The sequence below is a fragment of the Exophiala oligosperma genome, assembly GCF_000835515.1.
Source record: "Exophiala oligosperma strain CBS 72588 unplaced genomic scaffold supercont1.13, whole genome shotgun sequence".
NCBI classification, from domain to species: Eukaryota; Fungi; Ascomycota; class Eurotiomycetes; order Chaetothyriales; family Herpotrichiellaceae; genus Exophiala; species Exophiala oligosperma.
The window spans coordinates 477,786-487,073 of record NW_015622830.1 but is presented as its reverse complement, the minus strand read 5'-3'; the positions used below and the strand labels follow the sequence as shown (position 1 = coordinate 487,073).

General features: G+C 47.7%; 3 protein-coding genes across 3 annotated transcripts; 1 reads left to right on the top strand and 2 right to left on the bottom strand.

Annotated features, from left to right (window-relative positions):
• Positions 1-344: 344 nt before the first annotated feature.
• PV06_10510 (uncharacterized protein) lies at positions 345-2,167 on the top strand (the record flags this gene model as incomplete). Its single annotated transcript, XM_016412067.1, has 4 exons — positions 345-462; positions 530-976; positions 1,030-1,521; positions 1,680-2,167. The coding sequence occupies 4 exons, from the start codon at positions 345-347 to the stop codon at positions 2,165-2,167; spliced, it is 1,545 nt and encodes a 514-aa protein (XP_016257687.1).
• Positions 2,168-2,318: 151 nt separating this feature from the next.
• On the bottom strand, positions 2,319-4,065 carry PV06_10509 (uncharacterized protein; the record flags this gene model as incomplete). Its single annotated transcript, XM_016412066.1, has 3 exons — positions 2,319-2,445; positions 2,500-3,164; positions 3,229-4,065. The coding sequence occupies 3 exons, from the start codon at positions 4,063-4,065 to the stop codon at positions 2,319-2,321; spliced, it is 1,629 nt and encodes a 542-aa protein (XP_016257686.1).
• Positions 4,066-4,660: 595 nt separating this feature from the next.
• On the bottom strand, positions 4,661-8,508 carry PV06_10508 (uncharacterized protein; the record flags this gene model as incomplete). Its single annotated transcript, XM_016412065.1, has 11 exons — positions 4,661-5,053; positions 5,106-5,476; positions 5,532-5,700; positions 5,754-5,847; positions 5,898-5,968; positions 6,026-6,143; positions 6,228-6,738; positions 6,795-6,923; positions 7,563-7,985; positions 8,040-8,363; positions 8,412-8,508. 11 exons carry the CDS (start codon positions 8,506-8,508, stop codon positions 4,661-4,663), a joined length of 2,700 nt encoding a protein of 899 aa, XP_016257685.1.
• Positions 8,509-9,288: the final 780 nt, after the last annotated feature.

Below are 9,288 nucleotides of genomic sequence, written 5' to 3'. Positions count from 1 at the left end.
CTGCCTTTGGGAATCTTGAGTCCACCCGGAACATAGTCTCGGTTTGCAATCTGCATAAAAGCATTGTACCTAATGCCCCGAATAGAAGCAAGAACGGGTTGTCTTTGTGAGTGGTTGTAGTCTTTAGTCTCTTGGATCAACGTTGTTCTCCCATACAGGCAGCCGGATATTGTTCATAGGCATCAACCGAAGACGGAGGCCGAGATATCTTCGCTTGTGCGTGGACGATCAATACCTCTCCATAAAGTCTCGAACTTCTGGTGCATCTCTCGTTCGAACAGTATCAAGCATCAGACTATAACAAGAAATATTGATCTCAGAAGCGAAATTCTCACCGGCCAGGAATGACGATGATTCCCTTGGCGAATGCCCCCACTACTGGGGTTGTCGTGCTGCTCATTATCATCAGTTTGATATATGGTGTGACGGTTCAGGGCAGACGAAATGCCAGGCTTCCTCCAGGTGCGTCATTGTGGGCAGAATCATTCTCTCCCTAGCCGGCAAAGACCAACAATTGACCAGAATATAGGGCCTCCTACCCTCCCTATCATTGGAAATCTTCACCAGCTTCCTAGAGATAAAGGGTATCTCCAGTTTGCGAAATGGGCTAAGGAATATGGGCAAATTTATTCTTTGAAGATTGCCTCCCGGACCATGATCGTGATCTCCAGTCGACGTCTTGTCAAAGAGATTATGGATAAGAAGAACTCCATCAGTGGGTTCCGGCCCCCAGCGTATGCTGTGAACAACTTGATATACAAAGGAGACTTTCTCCTTCTTATGAACCCGGACGATGCCAAATTCCGTCGAGAACGGAAGCTCATTCATCAGTTCTACATGGACTCAGTATGCGAAAAAAGGCACCTGCCCTACATTATCGCAGAATCAGCTCAACTAATGGTCGATATTCTGAATGACTCTGATAGGTGGTCCGATCATTCCACAAGATACACCAATAGCCTCATCATGAGTACAAGTACGTGCTATCATTGTTTGAAGTCGGAGTCTATTTTATTGACTTTCATTTAGTCTATGGGTTTCGTACTCCTTCCACCGACACAGTGCATTTACATAGAGTTCTCGATATCGCCCACGATCTGTCTCGCGTTATAATGCCCGGCAAGCTACCCCCGGTGGATATATTCCCATTTCTGAACTACCTTCCCGAGCGGCTCTTTGACAATTGGCGGTCCAAATGCCGGAATGTTGCTAAAAAGAGCGACAAATTATATGCCGAGTTTTTAGACCATGTCATTGAGCGTAGGGAGAAACTCGGCTCCAAGGACACTTTTGCCGACAAGGTCCTCGAGCAGAAAGGTGATGATGCATTCACACGACACGAAGTTATGTACCTCCTTTCGACGGTACTTGATGCAGGCACCGATACCACATCAGGCGCTTTCAATACACTTGTGCAGATGCTCACACAAAACCAGCATATTCTAAAAGATGCTCAGGAAGAGATGGACCAGGTCGTGGGTGAGAATCGCACTCCCTGCTGGGAAGACTTTGGAAAGCTCCGTATGATCAATTATTTGATGAAAGAGGTTCAACGCTTTAGGCCAATTGTGCCGATTGCTTTCCCTCATGCTTTATCAGAAGGTTCAGCTCTCTGCAATTCCAAACTCAACACATGACTACCTATTTGATGGAGTATAAGCTAATGAGTGCATCTTTAGAATTGGTGGTCGACAACTACGCCTTGCCGAAAGGAAGTTCTATCATCGTCAATATATCAGGATTACATCACGACGAAAAGAAGTTTCCAAATGCGCTGGAATTTGATCCTAAGAACTATGAAGGGAAAGACGGCCTTGCTACAGCATACTCCAACGCGGCGAACTACGAAGACAGGGATCACTACGGTTACGGTTTTGGTCGACGTTTGTGTCCTGGAATTCACTTTGCAGAACGGTCTCTGTTTATTACCTTTTCAAAGCTGATTTGGGGGTTTGATATTGCACCAGCTAAGGATGACCAGGGTAGGCCAGTTCCGATTAACACTGATTGGGCTACTGGATATTCGGGGGGCGCAATTCTGCACCCTGATCATTTCCAAACTTGTATCAAAGTTCGCTCTGAAAAGAAGAGAGAGATTCTTCTGAGGGATTTTGAAGAGGCGAAAAAGTTGTTCTCTACGCTCGATGCGCCTCCGAGAGAGAATTGAGCAACCCTATAGTTAGCACCCGGCCGTAGAAGGCTTTTTGTCTCCCAGAGACCCACTTTTCTGATTTCTTATGACATTTACGATTGTGCAGATGTAACTTGTCTAGAGGCTGCTTCAAACAAACCAAGGTACAATCAATCACTATCCTGGCTCAAGAGACTTTGAATCCTTGAAGGTCGTTTTCCAAAGAGTCTTTGAGTGCTTTCAAGTAATTGGGAAGACCTCCGAGGTACCCCAATGCCTCCATTGGCTTGCCGGGGATATTTGCTCCCGTCCACCTAGGACAAATAGATTAGCATAAATACTAGAGTCGGGATCCAGTGTGCACTCACCAGCTTTTGACTTCGTGGATGAGAGTTGCTTTAGAGATAGCATTGACAGTCTCGCTCCACTGTCGCTCTGCATTTTCGTCTGGGTCGATCCTCGACAGGCATTGATCCCGTAATTTGGACAAGACGTCTGCAATCCAATCACACTGTGGTTCTGTACAAGACGGACCGTTCACATAGGGTCCTGGTGATTGTGGTCCGTACGTGAAGAACAAATTTGGAAATCCTTGCGTGGCCATACCTAGATAGGTCCGAGTACCCGACTTCCACTTGCTGTTCAGCTCACGCCTGCCTAGCCCTCTGATGTCAATATTCTTATAACTCCCAGTGATGGCGTCATATCCGGTGGCCAACGCGATGATATCAAATTTGTGGACCTTGCCGTCTGCGGTGACGATGCCATCCTGAGAGAACTCTGTGATAGGCGTTTCCTTGACTGATACCACGCTGACATTAGGCCGACTAATCTTCTCGTAGTAATCCTGTTCGAGCGATGGTCTCTTCGCCCCAAACGGATGAGGAGCAACTGAAGGAGCCACGATCGCAGCTTTTGCTTTGTCTGGCACGCGGGCCCTGGTTTTCTTCAGCCAGAACTGGTAAACAGTATCATTGGCCGTAGGGCTAGTCAAAGTGTCGTTGAATGATGCTGCAAAGGGAGCAAATCCACCCTGATTTGGTGAGAGGAGATAACATTAGTAATCATTAACCCACAGAGTTGGGAGTATAATATACCTTCTTCCAAAGTCTTTCAAGTAGTTCTTCTCGCTCCTCGGGCGTAAAATCCGCATGAGCTCTGGTTTGAGCGGTAAATTCCAAGCCGCCAACCGTCGTCAGGCGTCGTTGATATAACTCAGGGAAGGACTGTTTCTGAACCTTCTGTTCGCTGCTGATCAGGGGCTTCTGCTGCATTGGAAGGCAGATATTGGGGGTTCTGATGAAAGCAGTCAATTCTGAAGCTTGATCTGCACATTCTTGAATCAACTGAACACCAGTTGCTCCATTTCCGATGACAGCCAACTTTTTTCCCTTGATATCCAGATCCGCTGGCCAGTGAGATGAGTGAACAATTCGGGCCTTGCATTTGTCCATGCCTTTCCACTGAGGCACGTACTCTTTGGCCGCAAACCCGATACCGGCGACCAGAATTCTCGTCTTAAAAAGCTTTCCGTTGTGACATTCAACAGTCCAAGTGTTTTCGTCCTCGTTGAAGGTTGCTGAAGTAACCCTGGAATTGAAGATTGCATCTTTACTCAAGCCCAGCGTCTTGTCGACATGGGCAAAGTAGCGTTGTAGCTCGTGCCATGGAGGAAACAACTCCTTGTACTCCCAATCCTTATACACCTCGGGCAATGACAAGCTGTAGTAAGGATATGGACTATCCACTCGAGCTCCAGGATACCTACTCCAGTACCATACTCCTCCAAAATACGAACCGCTTTCCACAATCTTTGTCTTGAACCCCAAGTTTCGCAATTTAGGAAGTAAGTAGCAACCCGTGAAACCAGCTCCAATAATGAGCACATCCAAGTTTTCGCCCTCAATGCCGTTCTGGGGGCCTATGCTTCCCATATTTATTGTCTGCAAAGGTATAGTACTTTAGGATCAAATGGACGACGGTACATCAACAACGTAACTCAAATAATGATGCTCGTTGTAGAGACACGCTTTATATCAACTAACCTAAAAGCTTCCGAAAGTGGAAAGCCTGCGGAGTCTTATGCCAACCTAGTTGTGGTTTCCCCATCAATAATACCCAAGGGTATCGACATCCAAAATCCGCGCTACATTTCCGACCAAACTCCGAGTCCGAGGAATTCTGTCGCGCAGAGAACCTGGAATCAGCTGATTAATCGCTGCTGTCAGATGCTGCTGTTTCAAACTGTGATGTGGCAGATTTCATCAGTAGCCCTCTATGTTCCAGGGATCGAGGCGCCGATTCCACTCCCTTCTACTGGCCGAAAAGATACGTCCCGTCCTGTATACGTAAGACTTGGACTTGGATAACAAGTACTCATTGTGATTCGGAAATCATACCATGACTGAAATCAACGGAAGGTAGTCGTGTGATTCTCTAGCAAAAGCATCAGGTTGCGTCTCAAACACCAGTCTTGTTCTGAACCATTTTAAACTACCCTGCCAATGGCTCTATCACCTAACTGTAGCCCTATAGTGATACATTTCCTGATTTTATGTTTGACCAGTCCAACTCTGTGAACTCAACATACGTCTTGGCCCCTGCCACTCCGCCCTTGAGCCAGTACATCTGATCGTGTCCTGGCACTATTTCAGGATCGACACCCTCCTTTGCCAGGGGTGCCTTCAAATGTTTGTTGTTCTCCAATTTAGGAATCTCACTGGTGATTCTGATGAACAGTGGAACCGCATATTTTGGCAGTGACTGAAGTGCATGTTCGAATAACTGCTGTAGATTTATACTGACGCCTGTTCTTGGCACGATGCATGCGCAGCCCGCCTTTCCCTCATGCTTAGGTAGATTGACACCGTAAACAACGATGTCGGCGATCTCTGGATATTTGGCCATGGCGGCGGTGACCTCCTGAATGGATAGTTAGCAAAACGTGCAACTATGTTTTCCGAGACCAGCATACCATTGTGCTAACATTCTCAGAGCGCCAACGGAAAGTCTCCCCTAGACGATCAACGAAGTACCAGAACCCGTCGCTATTTTGACTGAGGAGATCACCACTTCTGAAGAACATGTCCCCTTTCTTCAGCACATTGCGCAAGATCTTCTCCTCTGTGGCCTTCTCGTTCCCGTAGTATCCACAGAATGCTTCACGTTGCCGTATTTGTAACAGGAACTCTCCGGGTTCTCCTTTCACAGATCTCACGCATAAACCTGCCGAGTCACGCTTCGGTTCCAGGGTATCGGTGTCGACCTGGATTACGATCACATCGTTCCTCTTGAGATACCTTTGCAGAAGACCATCTCTCCCAACAGCCCCTACGCCAAATGGCCCTATAGCTTCGGTAAGCACGGTGAAACAAACTAAACTGGGTTCATGTTAACCCACCCGAGTTATAGTTCAACGTCGATCCAATACTCTCCGAGGCTCCATAAAATTCGACAATGTTGGTTATACCAAAACGATCACGAAACGCCTTCCAGATATCCGGCCTGAGGCCATTTCCAAAGGCGGAGTGTACTGAATGGTTGCGGTCGCTAGGGGAAGGCTGAGAAGACTGAAAAATTTGTTATTATCATATTAGCAGTCGTTGGATTTCTCCCAAATTACCAATAGATAACGACAGGTCTCTCCGACGTAATTAACTGCTGTTGCTCTAGAGTTGCGCACCTCGTCCCAGAAGCGAGTAACCGAGAAACGATGCCTGAGAATGTAAGCTGATATTCCGGCAGCACCCCACAAGTCAAGTCTTACCCTATACAGAAGCAACCTCCAGTGAACAGACAGATCATGAAGCATGCATTCGCAGAGCCGTGGTATAGCGGCTGAATAAGACATTTGTCAGACGACAACCCAGGGGATCTTGAGTTGTTCACACTCACCATGCAGGTATAGAATCTATCCTTGGGAGTAAATTTGAGGAAGTCTGCCATCATCAGGCCACAGGCATACCATTTGTATAATGGAAAAGCGGCAGGCTTGGGAAGTCCCGTAGTTCCACTGTAGGCGACGATCGTTAGCGGATATCTTGACAAACAGAGCTGTCACCAGTATAGGATGATACCAGTGGAGTTTTTGACTGACCTCGTGTAGAAAATGCATGAGATGGAGGTCTGTTTATTCATGCCTGGATCGAAGTCGGACCGGAAGGGTGGCAACGCCTCTATCATATTTCTCATGCTGCGATCCAGGTTGACAATCTCGATACCCATGTCTTTGATGATCGGAGCGGACGCCGCAACCTTATCAGAAACTTCTTCATCTACTATTAGGAACCTGGACCGAGACACGCTGACACAATGGACTAGACGCTCGCCCGAGAGGTTATAGTTGATGTATGCAGGTATCGCCCCTAGAGATGCAAGCGCGAGCCACATATGGAGGAAGACTGGTTTGTTAGTACAGTCGATTGCCACTACTTCCATTGCTTTCACTCCCAGGTTTCGAAAAAAAGCAGCAAAACAAAGCACCGAGGAGTATGTCGACGACCATGTCTCCTCATAACCAGTCGGGGCGTAAGAGATCGAGGATGCAGATGGCATTGTCCGGGCATTGTGCTCCAAAACCAGGAAAAGAGATAAGTTGCCTCGTTTGTCTGTGACAAAGTCAACATATCTCCTTGACCTTAGAATTTTGAGGTTTTGTTCTTACCCGACTTGCCCATCTCCTGTACATACCTGCGTGTTGCACGCTCGACCCGCAAGTCCTCCATTATCTGGGTCTTGGCCGCAAGGTACATTCCCAGGAGAGCAGTACCTGCAGCTGTAGCGGCGGTAGTGCCTGATCTTTTTTAGCTTTGCTCATCCCCTATGTTGAAATCTTCGAACCTATATCCATGGTGATGGAGCTGGTGCAGTATTTCGCCTTAGCTCGAGGGGGTTACGGAGGACGTGGTAGAAGGTTGTGGTCTCAGCAAGGCTCCTCGGTATAAGTCTCGATAGTCCGACGAGGTCGAAACGGACCAGTCGACAAGGAGGCGAAGGAGGCAATAAGCTCAACAATTGGACTACAGACACTTTGATCTTGACATTCGGAACATCTCAGGGATCCTAATTGGGTAGGCTCTTGCAATAAGATCTCATAGATGTTTTAATCAAGTTGCACGTCAATAGCCGACTAGCTCCAGCTCCCTTCTAGCATGTGTTCTCCGTGGAAATGCGACGGTTCTTCCACCCGGCTATTGACATCAATCCCCAGGGCTTGCTGGCTATACTATTGTACGCCTTCGCTATTTGACTTTGGGTGCTACCTTCAGATTAAATCCTTAGTGAGTAGATCGTTGTGACTATAAGATAGCTATTGCGTTCGGTGGACTCGCTACTCCACCAACAACGTGAAGCGGTGCGCTTGTAAGAAAGAAAGACCATTTCTGAGCATCTGCGCAGGATCGAGACAGTGTCTCTAGGTCCCATAGCTCACCAATCAGGGTTCCCCAATGGTTAAGAAACCATTCATGCATAAATACCTTGTCTTTTTCCCCCATGTTCGTTGGCACTGTCTCAAAGCCCATCATGTCCCCTGCCACTGCAGCAAAATGATGGTTCCAGAACCATTCGACTGTCTGCTGACTAGGCTCAACGCCAATGAACTTGTTCCTTTCCATTGCCTTGGCTCTCTGTTCTGAGGAAGCTCGCCTGTACCAGTGCATGAATCCGCTTCGAATAATGAGAATATCGCCAAGCCGCAAGCTGACGTTCTGGCTGCGTGCCACTTGATCCAGCTCTTCCACAGTAATTGCGAATGTCTCTGTAACTGGTGCAGGTGGCTTACCACTCTCCGCTCGCCACCGGTGGTAATCTAATAACACTCCTCGCCCAACAATACCACCACGTTCTACAATTTCTTAGAGTCCAATGTCAGCAGACGAGACAAGAGCTTATGGCCACAGAGACTCACTGTGTGTCCCGAGTTTTCCACCCTTCTTCATATCTTCGTGTCGAACGCCGTTGTAGTAGAGGCCCGACTCTTGTATTCCAACATGGCGTAATCCGTCCCACTGAGAACTTCCTTGGGTATTAAAGCGTAACACATCGTCATGACCATAGAAGTTGAGCCCTCCTGGGTTGTCGCCTTTGTAGTCGATGATTGTATGTTGGAACCCCTCTCTCCCAGCATAGGCCTGTTCAAACTGATCTAGCCTTGCATCAAGTTGAACGCTTTTCCCTAACTTGATCTCTTTCGCAGCCTCAAGTACAACGCTAGGTGTCAAGTAATTCAAAGCTGCGGCACCTAAGTTTTACTTCTCTACAACGCAGAAGGGGTACATACTTCCCACACCATCGTCGGAGCCCCATAGCTTCCAAGCATTCCCTCGTGGCTGCCCTTCTACAGCTGGGATGGATTTGAAATCTAGAACCGCTGCCATCTCAGTCTCGATAGATACGCTGCCGAGTCAGTGTCATCAAAGGCCTTCTTTCTTGTCCCTCTTTGCGAGCGCAAAGCATTTTTCTTAGTTGTCGGAAAAAGGTGGAATTCTATTTCCGTAGGCCTCTTACACACAAATCGGCCAAGACGACGCAGGCAAATGGAGGCCAAGAATATGTGGAGTCACTGCCCCACCACGTGTACTCTAGAGTCAGCCGGAACCAAAGGGTTCCTGGCTAGGTCTATGAAAGTAAATACAGTAGGCAGTGTACATAGATAGTTATGATTAGAGCGCCAATGGTCACGCCAGATAACGAAAGGTCAGCGCTACCACACCGATGACTTTGTAGTAGAGTTGTGCGCCAAAAATGTCAGACTGTACCCATACTGTACAGGCTTCCTGGCTCGGGCGTCTGTATGTCTTGCTGCTACAGTATTGCGACAGTCACTTCTAGGATGTGCTGGGTGGCGTTGGAATCGCCGGAGGCCAGGATCCGCGAGATACTATGGAGACTAGTCCAGTTGTAGCTCCTGTAGATGTATAATATGATGGATGCGCGCACTGACTATGCAGTATGTATAGTGGTGGTGGGACAAAGGGGCTGGCACCGAGAACTTAAGGACACTATACGAAGTATATGCTTCTACTCTCTCCGTATCAATTCCCTGTTGTAAATCTCGAGTAGGTGTGGCCATGACCTAATATGCAATACCGTTGACCAGATCTTCCGGGCTCAAGCCGAGTCAGTGGACCGGGTATTGAACCTGCTATTACGGTTTG